The sequence below is a fragment of the Taeniopygia guttata genome, chromosome 15, assembly GCF_048771995.1.
Source record: "Taeniopygia guttata chromosome 15, bTaeGut7.mat, whole genome shotgun sequence".
Taxonomy (NCBI): Eukaryota; Metazoa; Chordata; class Aves; order Passeriformes; family Estrildidae; genus Taeniopygia; species Taeniopygia guttata.
In genome coordinates this window covers 8,088,946-8,111,977 of record NC_133040.1, presented here as the reverse complement: position 1 = coordinate 8,111,977, position 23,032 = coordinate 8,088,946, and the positions used below count along the sequence as shown (strand labels likewise).

Genomic DNA, 23,032 nt, shown 5'->3' with positions numbered 1-23,032 from the left:
CAGCACTGGCCACCAGCTGAATTCTTCTCCTGCAGCCACCAGAGGGGCTGAGTTTTGCAGATACAGAACTTTGCAGCTATCAGTAGCCTCATTTTGCACATGGCTGCATGACCAGAAATCTGTCTTACAAGGAACCTATAGAGCAACTGCAAATTTTCATCCCGAGGAAAACTAACCTTTGGGTTATACAATGATATTTCATTTGGGGATATTTTTAGTCTTATCTTTGCCTTCAGTTCAGCGTGCACAGGAAAGAATACCACCAATCTTTGCTACAACACAAGGCTTGCTTGAAAATGAGTTAATATAACAAAAAAAATACATTTTTATTTACAAAAGCTGTTCATCCTAGAGGCATATGAGAGCTGTAGAAAGAAATAAACTCAATTTCTAAAAGGGCAGTAAGGCCCCATTGCCAAATAAAATACAAAACCAGCATAAAAAATCCAAATGAAAAACAGCCAATTAACCCTACCACCCAACCAAAAATGCTAGAGGGAAAAAAAATAAAAAAAAGCAGTAAACTTCCCCAGTATTGCAGCAAAGGCCTTTCCAGCTGTCTTCATGGATATCTTCCAAGAGAAACAAAATCCTATGCAACAAACCCCTTTTCTTTGCAAATAGTCCTGCAGTACCACAGGCAGTACAGGACTGTGAAGTGCTAATCTGACCTGGTCTGAGAGCTTCTTTTTGCAAAATGCAAACTGGAGCCAAACAGCACAAACACAGGAGTAATGAGAGCCTCCAGAATTAGGAGTCAGAGGCAAAAACCCCCACAAAGTTCACCAGACCTCTACTAGAAAGGGGAATCCTTCCAAAACCTCCAAGGAGGAAGGGCCCTGTTCTCAACCATTCTGAAGCAGTACAGGGACACAGCAAGGCTTCATCCTTTGTGCTACATACACATCATCATGGCTCCTCATCCTGTGGCAAAAATGCCTTCACTTGGCCAAATTTACTTCTGGAGTTCCTGTACTGATAACTACTGACTGTGCTGATGTCTCTGGATCAAGAGCAAAGATTAATTTAGGCACCTGATTTCTACAGGACGAAGTGCACGGGTGAGCTGAGGAGAATTTGAATCATTGCTGCAGGGACAAAAACCTACTTGAGGCAGTCACCCCGTGCAGGCAGCAGTGTCTGTCACCCCCAGGGCTGGCAGCACCTGCATTTTGCTTAGAAAGCAGTGTCACTTTTGTACCTGGCTTGGATTCCCAGCTGAACACAGCTGCTGACTCAAGCACAGACATGGACACAGCTCCCCAGGAACAAAATCCAACAACACCCTGGTGTTGCTGTTGAGGCAGGATGGGAATGAAAGAAGTCCAGTCAGAAGGCTTGAGGAATAGAACTCAACTCAACTGATTTATTTCAAATACATCGCTCTTTTTATAGAGAGCATCATGCAGACCAATTTCATTGGCCTTAAAGTAAAAACATCTCACCCCGTTGGTGTGCAGTGAATGACGCATGGTGGCAGAACTTATCTATAAGCAATGTGAACAACAAGAGAGATAGAGAATAATTTACATTCCTTTCCAACTCTTTCCCAGGCCCTAGCCTGGCAGAAACCTCTCCTTTCTCTCTGACTGAACTGAGAATACCCTGGGAACCCCAGAGAGACCAGCCAGCTCTGTGCTGTCGATCCTGGGAGCCACAGGTAACACAGGTCTTTCCACAGCTTCTTTCCACAGAGCTGTCCTGGCTTTGCACAGGGGAAGGAGGTGCCAGGAGCCAGCTGGGGGAGCAAGACTTGGGCCAGGGCTGTGCCACCTTACAGGGGCTGCTCAGCCCCAGGGAGAGCCTGGTGTTGCAGCAGCCTCTTGGGCTTGTTGCTCTAACATGCAGCCCAGGAGGCTGAGACCGAAGCAAATGCATACTAAAGAATACCAAAAGCCAAGCGCGTTCCTTTGCATCCTCACCCACCAAATCTGGATTATTTAAATGTGATTCCAGACCCTGGAATTCCAAACATGATGCTGTGAAACAGGTAACACTCTCCTGTAGTACTTTGGCATCAAATATCTCTGCCTGGCAGAGCCATTTTTAAGTAGCAGAAAGCTACTAAAACAGAAGCTCTTTCAAAAACCTTCTCCCTGGTCTAGTTTTCTTCATCATTGCCCACTCTCCCAGGATGACATGCAAATTATAGCTCATGTATTAAAAGTATAAATCAGACCAGTGGCAAGTGAAAGTGCTTCTAGAGAATGGCTCCATGGGAGGTGATACAGGGCTTAAGATACTCAGAAATCTATATTCTCACCTTCTCTAAAAACGTTTTGCTCATTTACTTCAACTCTTCAGCCCCCAAGAGAACTCTGCGTCCACACTGCGCATGATGACAAAGCAGAATCACTCTATTGTCTCCTCAGCTGTCTACCCTGCTGCTGCCCTCAGACTCTCCTTCAAAGCCAGTAATCAAGGACACATTTGAAGCAAAAATAAAAAAACAACAAATAAAATCAGGCCTTTTACCATTTGTCAGGGATTCTCAAGCCCAGCCCATTTCTGCTGCATTGTTCCACTAAGGCCTGCCCTCAACAGGGATACAAAACAATTCATGGCCCCAGACTCATCCTTGGTTTGTGAGAAGATCCCTCAGAACAAGTCAACCAAGTAAATTAAACATAAACGGAATTGTTCAGGAATGAAATGGCCTGACAAGTGCAGTAAGAGGGGCAGGGAACTGGTGTGAGAGCTCCTCTGGAACACCCATTCCACTGGATTCCCCACAAAAGGTGCTGCTGGACTGTCTTTCCATGCACAGCAAGGAGTCCAGCCAAGCTGAACCAGCTGAAATAAAACATTAGTGTGAAGAACTGCAGAAAGCAAAGTCCCCTTCCCTCACTGTGGGAGGAGAACATCAAACCAGAAGGATAAGAGAGCAGAACTCAGTTCCAAAACACCACTTCCTTGGACACCTACAGACGTGCACACGCTCACAGCTCGCTTCATCTGGACCTACACCAGGCCACGGGTGTGATGTCACTTCAAGAAATAACAGTTTGAAAGCCCAACAGATCAAACTGAGAAATAACCAACAGAACAAAGGGCGTCACCTTTATCCCCAGCAGCACTACTGTGCATTTCAACTCAAAGTAACCCAAATAAATCAGAGGGCCCTAGACCAAGTTGAATCATTGCTGCCTTCTGTTGAGTAAGTCGAGAAATCTTGGCTCAGGAGATGGCCTTACACTCTGTAATCTCCTGCAGGACTTGCTGAGCAAGCAGTAAGTGCCACTTGTGCTGTATCTTTCTTCAATACTGTCTGAGGAGCCTAGATATTCCAGAACACCTGAAAGGATAGAAACTCTAGGGCAGAAAGAGTTTTTAACCTGTTTGAACCTGCCCTGCTGTCCTAGAAATGGGTTTTGCCTCCACCTCTGAAGCTTTCAGATATTCACAGGCATTTCCATGGCATTACAGCTATGGGTTTTAAGAAAAGCAGACACATCCAATTAGTATTTGGCTGGTTTAGCTCTCTGCTCTCAGGAGAAGATGACTTTGGGTCACTGGGAGGATCACTCTGGTTTTTGCTCTCAGGAACTCGAGGTATCTTATTTCAGAGGACAGTTTTGATCAATAGGACTACAACAAGGTTGGAAGCTGCTCTGCTGTCACTGGCTCTCATCCTTCCTGTTATCCATAACATCACAGGCTCCTTTTATTTTCTACTTTTTCCTCTCTTTCTGTCCTTCAGTGTGCTGGTTTAAACTAAATTATGGTAATGACTACCAAGAGAAACCCCACAAACAACAACAATAATTAGAAAGTATGCCAAGTATGCTGAGAAAGAGAAACTGAGTGCCCATTAGTAAAGTTAGAGAGGAGCATTTAAAAATGGCAGATTTGTTAAACATGACTCATTTATTTTCCTTCCTTTCATAAATCTTAGTACTTCCTTGGATAAGTGCCACACACTCAGTGTCTGGAACCTCATTCTAAAATGATGCTCCTGGTTTAACTGCTACCTGCCTTTATTTACTAAAAGACCAAACAAACAATAAAACCCCCTAAATTCAAAAACCAGCTTCACCTCTCTCTATCAAGGGTATTAAGCTAAAGCCAGGTTTTCTAATTCTCTAAACCTGTACAGTGGCTGTAGGTGTGCAGCCACCACACTGCAGCTCCTCTCTGCAGATGGAGAAGATGACAGACCCATATTTGCTTCTCCAATTCCAGCTAAATGTACAAAGAAATGGAAAGATACTGAACCAGAATACAGCTGAAAAGGCAACAAAACCAACATCAGGCAAAGGTTTCCTTTCTGCCTCTGTAAACATTGCTTTTAATCTCATATGGTACAAATGATTCAAGTTCCACACAAATGAGTCAATGATAAAATTACCACGATTTTTTTTCCTGTCAAAATAAGCTTTCTTCCCAGCTACAAAGGCAAAAAGCAGAAACATTACGTAAAAATAATTTTACCACTATATGAAACACAGAGTACAGAGAAAGACTTTAAAATCACTGATGTGCTGCTGGAATGGAGGCATAATTTTTTGTATTTGTCAATATTTTTGCAGAGCTGAGTGCAATTTTGTCTGTTTTATAAAAGAGAGCTGCTTTCTTTTTTAACTAAACTTTTAGAACTTTTCTTCCTAAAGTTCCTAAATAGAGTAATTTTATTTCAAATATTACCTTATATTTATATAGGGGCTATCTAAATATTGGCTCAATACATTTTCCTTCTGTTGTTTTGGGGAATAAAACCTTGACTTTCCAGAAAGCACTAATTGTGAGTTCCCTCAGCTTCATAAATCAATACTAATACAACCAAAACAAGTGTGATGGGGAAATTGGTCTGTTGGACTTGACCACCATTTTGCAATAGAGAAGGTCAGCCCTGTAGCAATGGTGACTTACCCAAGCTTGAGCAAATGACCCAGCACAATAGAAAATACTGTGTAGTAAACCAAGAAATGGCAGCCTAACTTAAAAAAAAAAAAGTTAGCATTTTCCCCTCCTGTCTTCATGAGAACCAACTCTGCACTTCTTTAAAAATGTCCTCAAAACGAGACCACGTGAAGAGAAGCCCATCACCAGAAGGAAACCACATGGCTGAGAGCAGAGCCCACACATGAGCTGATGTTTCTGGAAATGTTTAGGTGCTAATTTTGCCAGATGTGTATTAGCAGCAGACCATAAACACATAAAATAGAAATAGTTCTAAAACATGTGGGGATGAGAAGGTGCAGTTTCATTGGTACAGGGCTGCAGCCACACTAAAGGTGACCTGTGCATGTTTGGCTTTACCTCTCTCCTCTGCCAAGGAACTGCTCTTCAGCTGAGAGCTGCCACCTGTAAAAACTTATTTTTGACAATATGGACATGGGATGTGGACATTCACATTACTCTCTTACAGCCTGTTCCTAACCCTTACTTTCAAATGTGGAAATTTGGACCCATTTTCAACCAGCCCAGAACTTATGAAGAATAAACTGCCCTTTAAAAAATACTACTGTAACTTTTACCTATGCAGATTGCCAGGCTGAATTTTAAATGCAATCACTTGGCTTCCAGTGCACTCTAAAAATCAGGAATCCCAGTCAGCAGGAATCAGTACTCTGCACCCAGGTCCTGCTATTTCCATCATTTTAAGCCTCTGTGCTGCAATTATGTGAATTGTCCACTTTTTCCCCCAGCCTCCTCCATGAAATGTGTATGTAATGTAAACCCCATTTATCACACTGGAAATTGCTATTGCATTTAATCTTCCCAAAGAGACCAAAATCAAATTATGATGTGTAACGAATGATAACCTGTCAAATTCAAGGGAATACTCCCAACTTATCCCTCCACATCTAAAATAGAACAGGTCAAAGGGGTCTAGTGGAGAAGACATGGGCAGGAAGACATGATGTGAGAATACATAATGAGACGATGAAAGCTCTCTAAATCTTTGCAGATTGAATGAAATCTAATTACATGCTGTATTGATTGTTGTGTATTACTGGAAAGAGACAGTGAAAAGGGAAAAAGGCAATTAGACTGAAATTGTAGTCTGACCTTCAATTGCTTTTGGCATGAAAGGTTATGCTCTACTTGGGGCATCAAAAATTCTTTATCCTCTATGTTGAATCATTAGCTACAGACTTAGATGCAAAACTGATTAGGGGAAAAAATTCAGTCAGTTAAAAAATTTTTAAAATTTTCCTCTTTAGAAAAAAAGTAAAGGCAAAGGAAGAAAATATGAAGGTGTTATCATTATGACATCTAATGAATTGCAACCAAGTCTATCTGGTATGAGTTCTGTGTTGAATGACAATAAAATATATCCATCAATAGCAATACCACAGCAAAAAAAAAAAAAAAAAAAATAGATTGTTCAACTAGGTCTATAATAACTATGTTTTTTCAAAATAAACATTGTACCCAAGGTCAAACATCAGGAGGTAATAAAAAGTCTCACCAAGAAAATTCCACTGACACATTTCATTGCTTTCCTTTCCCTTTACATGCTCCATTCATTTGCTTCCACCAAACCCAGCAGCAGCTGAGGGAAAAGAAAGCTTTCAGAAATACTATTTTTCCCAAGTTGATAAAAAACCAGAGCACGAGCCAAATGAAAACTATTGTTTGGGTGTATGTCTGCACAACTCTGCAGGGAATCATGGCAATTCTCATTCATCCCATTCTAAAAACTCTTGCTCTGCCAAAGATAATGGCAAGGACTGGCTTCCTCCTGACTTTCATGCACTGTCCTCTGGGTTCTGCCACACCTCCACAGGCACTGCACTCACTGATTTCATTCAGACTGAAAAGTTAATGAGTTCTCAAGTGATCAGTTTTGGGTTGCCCCTTTATACATTTGTAATGTTACTGCCTGTGTTTCTTTTCCTTGCAGAAGGTACACACTTCTAAATAACATTTTCCTGATTGTATGTAAACAAATACATGTGACAGAAACAAAATTCTGTGCAGCTGCAGGGCTGGTCTCTCACAGAGTGGCTTTTTATTGCACTGGATCATCAACAGAGCCCCTAGAAAATCCAGATAGGTTTTACGAGTTCGAGTCTCATCTGAATAGAAGAGAAAAATAAAATAAAAGAACACTGAGATATTACCAAAAACATACTTAATAGGTAGCTCTAAATCTGCTGATCTCAAAGAGAAAGGACCAAGAGCAGAAAACTGAAATACTGAGCTGGGCTGACTTGCTGCAATGATAGCACTGAGCTGGACTCAGCCTCCTGCTGCTTTGAGGGGCTCTGGGTATGCAAGGAACTCGTATTCCTCCTGAATAAAATCTGTCTACCCGTGTCTGTCTCTCCACATAGAGGAGACTTCAACTCACCTCATGAAAAAGTGACATCCAACACAGCCTCAGTGGGCTCTCTAAGCTTGTGATCAGGCAGCATGTGCAGGACAGGGGCTGAGAAGCCTTACTCAACATGAGGTGAAGCTGCAGAGGGTTTGTGTCACAGCAGCCCTGCTCTGTGACACAGCACAGCCCTGTCAGACTGGCTCCCCTGGATCCCAGGGCTACCTGAGCAGCAATGATGCCCCTTAGGACAGAAATAATGAGTCATGGTATTACAAACAGAACAGCAGTGAGCCAAACCCAAATACAGATGCTTGGTCCTGATTTCACTTACAGCAATGCAACTCTGATTATTTCAGTGGAACACCTCCTATTTTCTTAGGACTTTTTCTTTTTGTTGAAACAAGATGGGGGGAAAAATTATTTTTTTGATAATGATGATGAAAGAATTAATCCGTGTTTACGTACCACTGTGTAATAAGAACCTCAGCAAGCACATCAGAGAAAAATTAAGGGGAAATAAATAGGAAATTTGAACAGCTCAGCTTGAAACTTTCTGTATTTTTCTGTGTAAGAACTTCCAGGAAAGAAGACTGCCTGCAGTGTTTGATATAACGCAACACTAAGTTCAAGTAATTTCACCATGAAGATCCATATCCAATAAATGGAATTAAAGAAGATGAAGAAAACAGTTCCCAAAAAAGAGGCACGCTTCACAGAGAACTTCCAGGCATTGCGTGCAATGGTGCCTGCCTAGCACAGTAAGGACTCCTGCTGATTCTCCAGGGGATGCTATGCTGAGATAAACACAGCACAGCAAAATCCTTCCCAAAGTCTCCCCTATGAAGAACACCAAGAACAAATCTATTTGGGCCAAAAAACCCCATTCATAGAGCTGTAATGGATAAATCTTGCAGAGCAATCTGATTTAGTTTGGGAACTTTGTGGCTTGATGGAATTCACAAGAACAATTTTCCTCTTAAATCCAACATTCTTCAAAACTGCTCCAAAATATGGTTAGAAAATGCAGCTGTTGACAGTTTCCCTCTAATTCCTGAATGTGTGGGTTTGGGACTAACACCCCACTCCAGGTTCCCCCTCTCTCTGCCCTGTTTATCCAGAGGGGAGCGTGAGGGGATGCCTGTTCCCTAACACTTCTGGCACATTACCATAACAGCCTAACTTATTCAGATTTATACATTCATTCACAAAGTAGTAATAGGAAACATACTTTATGCCAACCCTCCTATTTTTCTGCATTTTGAGGCTACAGTAGCCTTCCTCAAATCAATGTTACAAGTAAGATTTCCACAAGCAGCCTAGAAGCACATATTAAACATATTTATACTAAAAATTTTATTTGCTGCAAAACACTAAATGCTACATTTATATTATAATCTCATGCAAAAGTTCACTCCTTCAGCCTTTTCTTGTCCAAAACACTGCTGTATTTGATCACATACTTATTTCTTTGATGTCTCACACTTATAACTTTACAAATCTATGCAAATACAAATGCAGTCATTTTGAAGAATTAGTTTCTATATGAAATGTTATCTGTCCTATAACAACTTTGATGGCTTAGCCTGTTTTAACTACCATGGGAGGGTTCTTTTCTTACCTACCAATATTTGTCAAGGCTGGTGAATTAGAATGGTAAGTAATAAAAAGAACTGGTGGATGCTTCCCTTCCTCATCAATGAGTATAACAAATTTAAAAGGCAAAATCATTAGGGAAACATATGGGTGCTATGTTTAAACAGACCATTAATAGTGCACAATGTAAGAGCTCAGCAGAATGTTTTAAAAGTAGTTCTGAAACCAAGTATATGACTTCCAGCTATAATCTAACACTGTGTTTGCTATACAAACAACTTCCTATGCAGAGTTAATATATCCAAACTGTACAGCCTGGTCCAGTTTGTAGGGACTTGCTCTGATCCCAAAACCCCTGAACTGCAGCCTCCTGAACTTTGCATCTATTGAGGAAGTCCTGACTTTGGACCAAGAGTTGGCAGACAGGGTGGTGGTGGGAGGCTGGACAAACCCCTCCAGCAAAACCCTGCCCCACTTCTTGCGCTCGGTTTTCAGCACTTCAGCTCTGGGGTGGGTGCGATCGGTGCCTGGGCTCCCCTCCCCAGCGCGGGGACACTTCGGGGGCTCTTGCCCATCCTGCAGCACCTCCCGGGGCACAGGACATCCCCTCCCCGCCCCTCGTACCATTGAGCTGGTTGTAGACCACTTCCTCCAGGTGGTCCAGGCGCTGCAGGATGGACTCCCTGTCGGCCAGGCTGCCCACCTTGGCGCCGCGGCTCCTGGCCCGGCGGTCCGCGCTCCGGACGATCTGCACCAGCTCCTGGGAGCGGTCCTGGATCCTGCAGTAGACGGAGAAGAGGATGATGCCCACGAAGACCAAGATGTTCACCGTCAACAAAGTTTTGATTTTCCGTGCCACCGCCATGGGAGCCGCGGGCGCGGTGGCGGGGGGCGCATCCAGGCGCGGCGAGCGGCGGCCCCGCGGCCACCCGGCGTGGGGCGCGCCCGGGGCGCGGAGCGGAGCCGGGGGGAGCGGAGCGGAAGGCAGCGGAGCCAGGGGGAGCGGAGCCGGGGGGAGCGGAGCCAGGGGGAGCGGAGCTGACGGGAGCGGAGCCGAGGAGAGCGGAGCTGACGGGAGCGGAGCCGAGGAGAGCGGAGCCGAGGAGAGCGGAGCTGTCCTTCAGCACCGCCGCGCCGCTCCCCGCCCCGCGCCCGCCGTCGCCCCGCGGGGCCCGCGCCGCGGCGGGCAGGGCGGCATGGAGCGGGGCCGAGCGCTGCTGCTCCCCGAGCCTCCTCCTCCTCCTCCTCCTCCTCCTCCTCCTCCTCCTCCTCCTCCTCCTGCTGCTGCTGCTGCTGCTGCTGCTCCCGCTCGCTGTCCGCCGCCCCAAACGCAGAGCGCCGGTGCGGAGTGACGTGCTCCGGGGGATCTCATCTACATGCACACGGCGGAGCCGCCCGCCCGCCCGCCCCGCCTCGCCCGCCCGCCTCCGCGCCCTGCGCAGCGGCCCCGCAGCGCCCGGGCCCGCATCGCATCGCCGCTGCCCACCCGGAGCGCGCCCGGCCCGCCCGAGCGGCACCTCCTGAGGGCGGCAGGACCGAGGTGTCCTTGGCTCCCGCAGGGGAGGTGATGCCGCACCCGGCGCAGCGGTGCAGGAGAGATGAAACAAGTTCGCACGATCCCAGCAAGAACGCGCTCAGCTCCGCGGGTTGAGTACGGCACTGGTTTGGGATCCTGCGTGGAGATGTCACGGATAGCACCTCATCCACGGGCAAGAGAAGTTCTTGCCAAGCATCCAGAGAAATATAGACTCATAAAATAATTTAGGTTGGCAGAAATGTTTAAAAGTCCATCTGCTCCCAGCCCCCTGTCATTGCAGGGACATCTTCAATTAGTCCAGGTTTCCCAGAGCCCTGTCTGAGCTGACCTCAAATGTTTCCAGGGATGGGGCATCCACCACCTCTCTGGGCAATTTATGACAGCATTTTACCACCCTCATCAGAAAATATTTATTCTTTACAGCTAGTCCAAATTGTTAATCTCTCAGGTCATAACTATTAACTCTTTCATCTCAATACCTATGGGCATTAAATATGCCCTTTCAACAGCTTCTCCGTTTATGTTCACAGCGATCCTCCTTTTATACAAAAAGATATCTCCATCTCACTTAGAGGGTTGCATGCCCTAGGATATGTCCTGGTCCTGGGAATTTTTCTCCTTTCATCCTTCCTTCTTGGTTCCAAGAGCTGCCAACTCAAAATCTAGCAAAAGTTACAACCTCCTGAGTTCATTGAATCCTCACAAGTCCTGCTCAGGGTTTCCTGAGATAGAAATTCCCCACTGCTGGTCCTGCTTCTGACCCTCCACTGCTCACCTTTTGCAAGGCCCCTGAGGGTGCAGTTTCTTTCCTAGAGGAATTCTCCCCTGGTCTTTTGAGGATCACCAATGAGACCTGTGTTGAGCAGAAAAGACCTAAACTGGAGTTTTACCATCATGTTATCTTATCCCTGGAAGAAGATGCCACAAGCTTCTGCAGTGTCATCTCTTCCAAGTATGGAAATATATACAGGATTTAGCTATTTCCTACATTACTGGATTCTTAAACACAAATAATGCCTAGGTGCTGGATCAGATCTTTCACTCAAGCTGTAGCAAAACTCTCTTAGTCACTCAGCAGAAGCAGCTCAGAATCTGAAATTTTCCAGTGCTTTGATTATTTCAGTAGTATTCTTATTGCAAATCACTCACAGCATTACATTTTCCTAACATATAACAATTTGGTTTAAGAAAATATTGAACTAATGCTCAAGTGCAGCTTATTTGATGGCTCCACAGCATTTAATATATTATAGCAACACCTGCTGGTCTTGATATGGTTAAGAATCTGTTACATCCCTATTTCCATTATAAACTCCAAGTTCACAAGCTGGCCACAAGAATTCAGATTGGATTCTGACACGAGTTTATAGTTTGTCCCAAGGCTTGTAAAACACCTTCATCTCAGAAAATTTACCAAGTTTTGATGAGGATTTTTTGCACTACTGCAGTTTTAAACTGTCTTTCACAGACATGATTTCATCCATGACTGGCTTAGCTAAAGGAAACCACTTTTTGACCTAAGTAAATTTCTTAAATGGTCAGCTTAAAATATTCTCATATTCTTCTGTACACACCACAGACTATGTTCACATGGCTGAAACCTTACCCAATATCACTCAAATAACAGCTAGCTCGTGTAGCTTGCTGTTCCTTCAGACAACTCAAAGCAAGTTGCAAAAGTGATACTAGAGCTGACTGAAGGACAGCAGAAATGTTTCTGGGCAAATTTCATGACCAAATGATATTTTATATTTTCCTTGGAACCAAACAAAAAAGGCACTGTGATATTTTCACACAAACAGCACTCGAGCTGAAGCCGCTGTTTCCCTGCCCAAAAGGGTCAATTTCCAATTTTAATTCCCACAGAAAATACTTATGTTGCCAAAAGAAAATCTGATCAAAATCAATATATGTAACAGCTGGATTTCAGTGAAAATGCTTTACCTGAAACCACAGGAATCAGCTCTGATTGCTGATCCATCCTACAAACAGAGATCATGGGAGGGCATTGGTGGCTGTTCCCAACCAATGGATCAAGCCAGAGGCAATGCTGGGATTCCATTCCAAACCACAAATCCAGTTCCTCTCGCTGATTTTCACTCCTATTCATCTCCAGAGGGTTCCTATTTCCATTCATCATTGAAGATGGACAGGAAGATGCTGTGAAGGCACACCAAGACACCGTGCATTCCAATGGCAGCCCACAGGTGATCACACTCCCCATCCCTGTGCTCCCCCTGTCCTCAGCCAAAGGGAACACCTGGATGAACACAGCTGGTTGCAGATGTGGTGTCAAACAGCCAGAGGTAAGGACTCTGAAAATCCAGTCAGCTCTCTGAAATATCCACCTGCCACAGGAATCTCCCCGAAAGCAGCAAAGATGGTTTATTGCCTTGGGGCACTTCTGAGCTGCCACTGGGCTGTCAAACAGCTGAGGCTGGGATGGTAACAGCAGCATGTAAAACCAAACCTTGCTGCTGTCTGGGGTTCTCCTTGCAGCTCTGCTTGGTCTTGTGCAACATTGACCTTACAACAATTATATTTGCTTCTGTTAACTCTTGGTTACTGCAGAACGCTCCATCTTGGCATGATGTTGATATAGAGGAAAACTTCAGCTGCTTCTGCATTTAAAATCCTGTTCTACTTAGCTACTGAACTATGAGACAGAAAATTTCACTTAAAACAACAAGGAACTAAAATGTTTTGAAAAAGAACTCTAGTAAAGCATCAGTCTTACAGCCATTATGCACAGAGCCTATCATGCAGCTCCTCAAGGCAACAGACTCCAAGTCAATCTGACCCAGTTCATTTGGAGCTACAAACCTCAACCAATACACAATTATTTTTTTTTTTTTTTTAGCCAGCTACTGAAATCTGTAGATTGTACAATAACTGAGTATGAACATACCCACCATCATCTGGACAGTTCTCAAGTTGAGTTTTCCCAAAAAGTGCTCAGAAAAATGTATTAAAAGAGATCGAGTGGAAGTGCCATCCCTACAGCAGAACCCTTGGAGGCACCACACCTTTAGTCCCAGGTGTGGTGAGCACATGCTCAAATAACCAATGAGTTTCAATTTTCTATGAGGTGTTTTATGTTGAATTTAATTTTAAATGAGATGAAGGAACTGGCTGATGAAACAAAAAAAGTAAGATTTTACTTTTGAGAAAAGGCAAGAAGAGGCTGATTAAAAAGTTGCTTGAAAGTTTTTTGAATTTTAAAAAGCCTAGGTTGAAAAAAAAAATATTGAATTCCAGTTAATAACCATAAAATCATTCCCAACCACTTTTCCAAAAGGACAAGATTGATTCACCATTTCTAAAGAGACATACCTTTCTGATCATCCTACTGCATGATATGAGACATTTGCAGGAATGAATAATGTGTAGAAGGGAAGACTTTGATGTCTCAAGTATTTGAACACTAGCTTTAAAGAAAGAAAAAGACACCACAGACAAAATATTATGCCAGTGATGATCTGCAACTGCAGATTCCAGCTATAGTTACTCACACACAGACATCACCTACTGTTTTCCCAGTGAAACCCCAACTTGCATTTGCTAGGACTTTGCTTAGAGTTTTAACACAGAATAATATTTTTCTACCTAATTTTCTACTTATTTAGAAGAAAACAGCAGCAAAAGCAGCCAGCAGAGTCTCAGATCTGTGGAACACCCAGACACACAGAGCTGAGGCCCTCACCCTGTTGCAAAGAGGCACTGCAGCCCCTCAGATACTGAGATGCCTTAACATCTGAACACACATTTCAGAAATTGTATATGTGTGTGTGTGTGTGTATCCATTTAACTCTGGCTGTAATTAATCACTTAATAAGTCAATAAGATTACACAGAAGTTTCATAAATGGAATTTGGGATGCTTCCTCTAAAACGACAGCAATTCCCACTTGCACATGGGACAGTTCTTCAAATGTACAGCTCATGCTGTGTTCCACCACCTGTGGCTGTGACACAAATATGCACTTCTTTTATATTCTCCCTGCTGCATTAAAGCTACAGGTTGACCCTGCAGAGTGAATTTATAATAGACAGCACAATTGCCAGCATATCTGCTGCTTTCAAGCCTGTGAGATTGTGCTGATGACCACCCTGTAGTAAAAGCACACAGATAAAACTCAACAATTATCCAAATGTGCATTAAAACCCCCAATAAACCTTCATTGTAAAACCAGAATATAAATAATGCCAAGACTAAAATATTCAGCCCACATACGTACATTTTACAAAGCTCTAATTTATAAACATTACAGCTCTCACCAATTTTAATAAGAATTGAGTGGAGCTACCTTTTTAAAATCCAACTGCATAGTCCTCCATCCATTTCCTATTATTATCTCCTACTGTAATTCCTGAATAGCTGCTTGTTTGCTAAGAGAGGATTATCACCATTCACCATGATCAAAAATTTCTTGAAGGCACTTAGATTTACCCATGCAACAAGAGGAAAAGCTTCCTTGAGGCCCTTGTCTCCCCTAAGTGACAGAGAGCTCAGCCCACCAAAAAAAAGGGAAGGTGGCTGGGACCTGCCTGGCAGCTGCTCCCCTGCAATTCCAAGCTGCAGATTGATGTTTTTGATCATCCCCATAACTTATTGCAAAGAATTTCAGAGTTGCTGTGATAAGATAGAGACTCACACTGGAAATAAATCAGGGAAGCTTTCAAGGACAGCTTCTATGTTTATGAGAGTTGCAATAAAGAAAATAAATGTGCAAGAGATATATAAATGTAATTTAATATCCAGCTATTACAGATATAGAAATTACCTCATTATACTCCTTGAAATCCATCTTTACTTATTCCTGATGCCAGAAAACTTACAAAGCCCTAAACAATGGTTAGCTGTTAGCATGCTGAGACTTCTACTTTTCACACTGTCCAACATTATCTTCTGGTTCTGCTGTTCCTTCTTCTGCTGCTCTCATGCACTGCACAGGCTTTAAAACAGAGACTTCTTTTTTGATAGGGCCATTTTTAAAAAATGGTTCATGAATGATGCTCCTGATTCCAAGAGAAAATCAATTTTCAGCTCTGTCTGTGACATCTGTGGATTGTGATCCTCAGCTCTTCCTTGGAATCCATTTGTCTCATTTCCACTTCTACTCTTAAACAGCTAACCTTATGGTGGCACAATTTCCTGTCAGGTCTTTTATTAGTTTTTGATCAGATATTATTTTAGGAAACCAGATCAAGTTTCCTGTTCCAGCATGTTTTCAACACAGCAGTGCTGGCTTTGGGGAGAAGCCTGTTCTCAGAGCCACGTGGAGTGGAAGAGCCCTTCACTGGCACTAAAAAGGAAGGATGGAAGGAAGGAAGGAAGGAAGGATGGAAGGATGGAAGGATGGAAGGATGGAAGGATGGATGTTGCTCCCTGTCTAATGCAGCTGAAAACTGGTGAAAAAGCTGAACATTATCCCTGGCTTAGAATAGTTAAAAATATTTTGCTCCTGGAATTGCACTGAATCCAGTAGGGCACATTAATCTTTGGCCATCATCGTAGCAGTCCCAGTTCTGCCAGGAGGAACAGGTTTGTGGGCTTGTGCAGGTATTTGTCCAGGCTGATCCTCTGGTAGGAAAAGAAGCTCATACAATATTCATTACTGACTCATCTCTGTCTTGATGCACATTATTAAGAGCTGCCTGGCCCTCCAGCAACATCTTCACAACAAAATTAAGAAACACAGCCAGCCATCATGTCAAAGTCCTAAGAGATTAAATATTCTAAGTGCAGCAGCAGCACCAGGGTAAATTAGTGTTGTTACCTCCTGACCCCCAGAGCTGCACCCAATGCTGGCTTTAAACAATAAAAATAATGAGATTTTTAGATTCCATTTATTTTGAAACAACAACTGGCAGCTTGAGAGAAGAAAACATGCTTTGGCAAATAAAGTTGACATTGACATTTTTAGTAAAGAATAGCTTTATGGTGCCTTGTCACTGGGCAAATCTGAAGAATCACTGCTGCCTCTGATATATGATGTTTTTCACAGGGACACTGTATGTATGAGTAATAAAGAACATTTAGTACAGTTTGTATCTGCCTTTAACAGAGATGTTCAGAATATTTAAATAGAAACCAAAACATTTCTAGCAGTGAAGTCTTCAATGTATTTTTAAAATATTTCATCTTAAAGAAAAAGAAAAGTTAAAGGCTGATGCATAATAGAATTCTATCCTAAAACTATGCCAATGAGAAGACTTGACAGATGGAAGTAGGATGACAAAACCACATTCATTTAGCTGGGTTGGATTCCCTAATATTCCTAGTGAAGGACAAAGTCCAATGTAACAGTTTTGGAGAGAGTTTTTGGGGGGCTTTGTTGTTTTTTGTTGTTTTTTTTTTAATACACTTGAAAATTAGACAGTCAGTAGGAAAAGAACATTTAAGACTATATTAGACTATGCAAATGTTTTCAGAACTGTTCTGTCTTTTCCTGCTCCAGACCACAAAGCTTCTCTAGCTTTCAATTTCTCCATCTGAAAACGGGGGACAGCTTGCCACAAGGGAAGTGACAAAATTTGCTTTTATTAATCTTCCTGTCAATTGATTTGGAGACCATATGGAGTTTAAAACAAAAAGAAGTCCAAACCAAGAAAAACAAGGAGAACCAAGGGACCTGTTAGGAGGCACCAAAAGTGCAATGGTGAGGGGAGCTGCAGGTAGGCAGAGACATGCAGGTATGACATGCACACATATTCATCACCCTTTTAGCTCTAGATGCTGGGAAGACATTCTCTATTATTCATTACTTCTGTGGTGAGCAGACAGATTAAGCATTTTTCCCTATTAATTAATCTTGCTCTGGGCTATGAAATTGAAAAGCTTCATTTATTTATATATTTGCTTATTTTGAAGGGAAAATGATTTCTCAGCAAAGCCCTCCCCAGGGAAACTGCAGCATCAAAGCCTGTGGCCAGGCTCCCAAACATTCCATACTGTGCCTGCCTTCAGCCACTACATCATGATATATAATTACAGACACAGATCACTCACTGCTTTTGATACTAAATACCGGGAGATATTTTACACCGGGGGTTTGATTGTGGTACAAACATTAATACCAGCCATAAAGGACAGATCACATCCCACTGATATAAAGGAAATGGATCAGGTCTGCAGTTTTATTTATATTGTTTAGTATTATATACTATATCCAACACACATCCAGTGGTATCAGCTCACAAAAAAAATCATGGCATTAAATCCTTTCATGTCCATTGAGCTGCTTTTGATTTGCATAAAGCAAGGGTGAGCAACGAGCAGTGTGTGGGCTGTCCAGTCCTGAGCAAGGGTGTTATTTGTGGTGGGTATTGCCCCCCACCCCTGAGGCACAGAGATCCCAGGAGGACATGGCTGGAATGAGCTTAGCAAGGACCTGCTTTGGTCTGAAATTCTGGGCTTTCAGCTGCTATTTCACAGAGTGTTGCAGGGAGCTGCACTGCTGCCTGTTAGCACACTTTGTTCAACACAATTAGTACAATTCCCTGCCAGAGAAAACACTGAGGGATAGCTCGCTGATAGACTGGGGTTATTCAACTCTTGACAAAAGGTTAGGAGAATTCTCTTGAACCAGTAATTGTCTGTCACATGAAATACTGCAACTTCTTGAGCACAGAAGGAGAACACCATAACGTGAAGTGGATTAGAGGAGGAGGAAGCTAGAGGCAGGCAGGTTAATAGAGAGGAATCCAAATGGACTTGCCAAAACAGTCTAGGGAAGAATGGACAAAAAAATAAAGAAAGAAGTCAATAAGGACCTCAAATTTTTCTGATCTTTGTAGGTAAAATAACTGAAGCTGCTTTCCTTCCAAATCTTCAAGATTTTTGAGGTCAGTATGTGCACAGGGAACTTCTATGGTACTGCACAGAGGGGCCTCAGAGGAATTGGCATAAGAGCCAAACCAAGACAGAATGGCATAGAAAAAATAATGTATTTCTTGTGGTGACAACATTCACTACACTAGGAAAGGAGACTCACATCATAAACACATCATCCCAAAGCTCCAGAGCCCAATCCAGACAAGGTGCCACTGGTCCCTGGCTAACTGGAGGCAAGGGAAGGGGATTGCCTGCCCAGGAAAATGTTCTGCAGGTTTGGTTTGAGGAAGTGAGATGTAGGGAGCCTTCAGAAGGGGCACACCCTTTTCAAGTACAGGAGTGCACATGAGGTTTGGAACAGAGGGTAAGAAAGGCTTAAAGTCAAAATTTATAATTTAATCTTGTAATGGAGCCAGAAATGATGCTCACAGCACACATTTTACTACATTTAACTGGTCATAGATCCATCTACTGATTACCACTAAACTAATTCTGTTGATAAATCCTTCAGTTATGTATCTTACAGTCCTCTTTTCTCCCCAAGGATATTTTCCTAAATTTTTTGTTCTCAATGCCTGCATGGAGCATTTATCCACAACAAGACCCTGGTCTTGACTGGGACAGGGAGCTGCTTCCACCTATCACACACAGGACAAGTGAGAGCAGCAGTGTAAGAACAGAGCATCTTCATAACACCCACTCTATGTAGGACATAAATGAATACATCAGATTATTCTTTAAATAGCCTGCTCTAAAATTAGATGAGTGAATGCTGCCACATAACACTAATGCTAATGGAAATGGAAGAGCTGGATACCAGGAGCAGACAGTGTTGAGAAAATTCTCTGCCTTGAAAATGTTAATTCATTTAATTGCCACTAATTGTACATAGCATCAGTGCAAATTCAAGAACGAGAACTGAACAAGCAGTTCTGAGCCTGACCTTTGCCAGGTAAAACCTTCAGTTTAAGGAAAATCTGTCTCAGAATCTGCAATGTATTCACTTTCATGCCCACCTAGCTTTCCAAAGCACACTGCAGGTGTGCAGACAAGCCCAATACTAAGAAAAATGTAGCCCAAATTCATCTCAAAGTGCAATTTCTGTGGCACACACAACAGTTCTGAGCCACATCTTCCACCACCTTGTTCCTCAACTGCATGACTGTGAGCTTGCAGCAAACCTGGTGGTGTCTTAAAATGGCCAGAGAAGGAGCATTTCTATCCACTCCTCTAAACCACAGCAAATCCTGTAATAGATAATTCAGTTTTATGGTTGGACTTTTCCAACCTAAACCATTCTATGATTCTATAAAAATTCCTACCCAATGGGATTTTGGGGTACAGAGAAGAGAGAAGACAGGGCCCTTTTGTTTTATGGAATGAAAAGCTGAGATCTGATAGCCAACAAGACACTGAACAGTGCCATGGTGGACACAATTTGGTATGCTAGAGGAAAATTCTCGAGTCTTTTGGGAATTTATTGTCACAAGCCAGCTGCTTATACTGGATTAGAAAGGGAATTAGAAAATACACAACCCAATTAAAAAGTAATGTTTGTTTGCTTGCTTCTTGCAGTCCTTTTGCTCTTTCATACTAATTCCTTCTCTTTTTCATTTTTACTAAATTCAATATTAATATTGATATTCCCAAATAAATCCCAAGATTCATGTCTTTTTAAAATGCCTCTAGCATTTTATCACTCCATGGCCTGATCCTGGAGCTGTAAATGGAGCTGCTGCAGTTTCCAGCAGCTCAGGAACAGCCCCAAGCATGCCTTCAGTGGGAGGTGACCTCAGAACACAGTGACCTTTCCACAGCATCAGACCAAAATGAAAAGGTGCCCCAGCCTCTCAAGCAAGGACACTGAAAGGAATCAATACCACTTTCCACAGATTTACAGCAAAGCTGAAGGAAGGATCATGCTGAAGGCAAAACAGAAGAGGAATTTTTCTCTGTGTGTTTTTCTGTTGGCGAAAGTTGGAAATGGAACTGGCATGTAACAAATGCTGGTAGTTAACTCTGCTACCCTCTGGAATGGTCCATTAAAATAACAAGGACAATAACAGGTTATATTTCAAAATAGCACTGAAATTCCAGCAAACAAACGGGACTGACTGTAAATACCCTGCACAAACTTTAAAAAAAATACCCATCTCAGATTTACCAGATTTGAGGGTAAATTTCCATTTTCTATCTAAGTGAAGCAAAATCAAATTACACAACTCCTTAGATCTATGAATTCTCTTTTGCTTTTAGATGAAAAAACAAATTCTTCCTTGTTGAAAAGAAGAAAAAAAATCCAGCAATTTATTAGATTCCTTTAAAGCCTGTGAAAAAATTTCAGATAGAAAGCTTGTGGCACTCTACTTATTTTTACTTTCATGAAAGAACTCACATGATTAGAAAAGAAACACAAACATTCCATACTGAGTTGAAAGAAAAACTTCAAATAAGAAAAGAAGAAATATAAAAAAGAAAATCCTCCAAAATGATGGTCTAGAAAATTTCATTAGTCTTCAGATGAATAAGATTATAATATTCAGATGATAATATTTGATCAGATGATAATATTTGCATCCCATTGTCACATCTGACATTTTGAATGGTTCCAATCCTGATAACTTCTCAATTTGGGAAGTTTATACAGAACAAGAAATAATTCAACACTTAGATATTTGCAAGTCCCATTTTTTCCTTTTTTTGTGCCATTTCTGCTGTCATCCCCCAGCTGGGCCACTTGGCTCAAAGGGGCTCTGCTGCAGCCCTGCAGCACCCTCAGCTGCACTCTGATGAGCTCAGCAGGGCAAGGCATTTGAATTTTAAATTGTAGAGTTCCCTCCATCTTTCAAGTTATTCTTGTTTAATGCTCAAAGCCAGGAAAGTCAATTGAAACTTAATTCTCTTCTTCTTTGATTTATAGCAGCTGTGGATTAAGAAGCTGATTTGGGACAGATTCAATTGTTTCCTCACTGGAAAAAAAAAAAAAAAAAAAAAACAAACAAAAAAAAACCACCATAAGAGCTTTTCTAAGGTTTGCACCTTGACTAATGGTTGTGTGTGTTTTGTTGTATTGCACCACTATATTTTATGAGAAGACATTATTCAACCCTTAGTTCCTGGAATTTCACCATGGCCCATTAATGTGTTGTCAGAACATGGGAGTGACTGAACAGAACTCTGTGCTCAAGACACATGGGGACAAGGGGCTTGGCTAACCTGGGATTTCATCCATTGAGAAACAGACTTCAGGCACCCAAAAATGGGCCATGTGAATTCTCTGCAACTGTTAGCAGGATTTTTTTTTCCAAATAAACATTAAAAGGGTGACTTTGTTTCAAAATTTTCACATCTTTCCACACTTTCAAGTTCTACATTTCTAAATGATGCCCTGACATGAAGTGGACCAATTCTGACTCAGATGATCTTTTACTTTTATATACATATATACATATATATTTATGGATTTCACTATATATTTTAGTGAAAAAAACTTAAATGATTCATTTTGGTCTGGATATTTCTCTTTAACAATGTTTTGATTTAGTCAACAAAGGAACAAACAAACCAATTATTTGTATATCTCCAGTCTCCTTAGTAAAGCCTTCCCTATTCAAGTTTATTGGAGACAGCATGCTTCAAAACAACCCATTCGGATCTGGGGCTTAGAGAAAAAGATGTTTAGTTCATATAAATCAATATACCCTCAGTGAGGAACATGAAACTGTGCTTTCATGCCAGGCCAGGATCCTACCTGGTTTTACTATCTCAATTCAGAGTAACTTTTTGTTTGAAAATGTATGTGTTTCATCCCTCACAAATATTCAGTTAAAGAAAATAATTACAGAAAACATGAATGATGTATTTCCCCAAAATATGAGCACTGAAATGCACAAAGTATTGGAAGATAGGGACGTGCTGTACAAAAAAACAGGACCCCTTGACAAAAGAGGAACGCTTTGAAAAGATAAAGGGAAGATCAATATGTTCCATCTTTATAGGCTCTCATCTTGTATTCTCCTGTAGTCTCAAGTCAAAGCCTACTTTTGTCTGTAGTCTAACAAAGAGTATCGGTGTTATGAAAGGTACAGTGGCTCCTTCTTTATGCTCCCTGATAACTCGTCATTTACAATCAGCCTGAGATTCAAAACAGCTTTTTCTTCACCTGCCTGGCTGCCCAGAGCAGCCCAGGCCCTGCTGCAGTGTGGAGCCGTGGTTCCCTGCAAGGCTGCTGCTCCCTTTGTCTGATCCCTCCCTGCCGAGCCTGGCTCGGCTCCCTGCCGGCACTGGCCACAGCAGGGAGCTGGGGGAAGAACAAATCTGTTTGTCTGATGTACCAGGGCTGCCATACCTCGCAGCTGTGTTACACACTGAATGGAAAACACGCCTCAAAAATACCTTCACCACAGGGGAGGAAGTGGCAAACCCATCCCCATTCACCAGAGCTACAAGCACAGGGTGCTGCTGTGGTGCCACATCTGCCCCAAGGATGTGCTGCCTTGCCACGGGCAGCTGTGTCTTGGCTTGGAAAGACAGGTGTCTGCTAAGAAAGGCAGGAGCCTCCCCTGAAATGGGAAAAAAAAAAAAAAAAACCACCAAACCAACCAAACAACCAAAAAATGTAGATCACCTCCCTCCAAATTGTTATAAATTTGAAATTAAGGGGAGGCTCTCAGGTAAAAATATGGGAGCAGGAATAACAGTTCATTATTAGGGAAGAAAATAATAAAAAGATAAAATAAACAATGCAATGAACCAAAACAACATTGACAGAGTCAGAATACAACCTGACACCCTGT

General features: G+C 42.3%; 1 protein-coding gene across 1 annotated transcript in view; it reads right to left on the bottom strand.

Annotated features, from left to right (window-relative positions):
• GALNT9 (polypeptide N-acetylgalactosaminyltransferase 9) overlaps positions 1-9,874 on the bottom strand; it is a 130,493-nt gene extending 120,619 nt beyond the window's left edge. The window contains exon 1 of the mRNA XM_004176556.6: positions 9,488-9,874. Coding sequence (XP_004176604.4) covers positions 9,488-9,728 — 241 coding nt within the window. The 5' untranslated portion in view covers positions 9,729-9,874. The remainder of the gene's footprint in view (positions 1-9,487) is intronic.
• Positions 9,875-23,032: the final 13,158 nt, after the last annotated feature.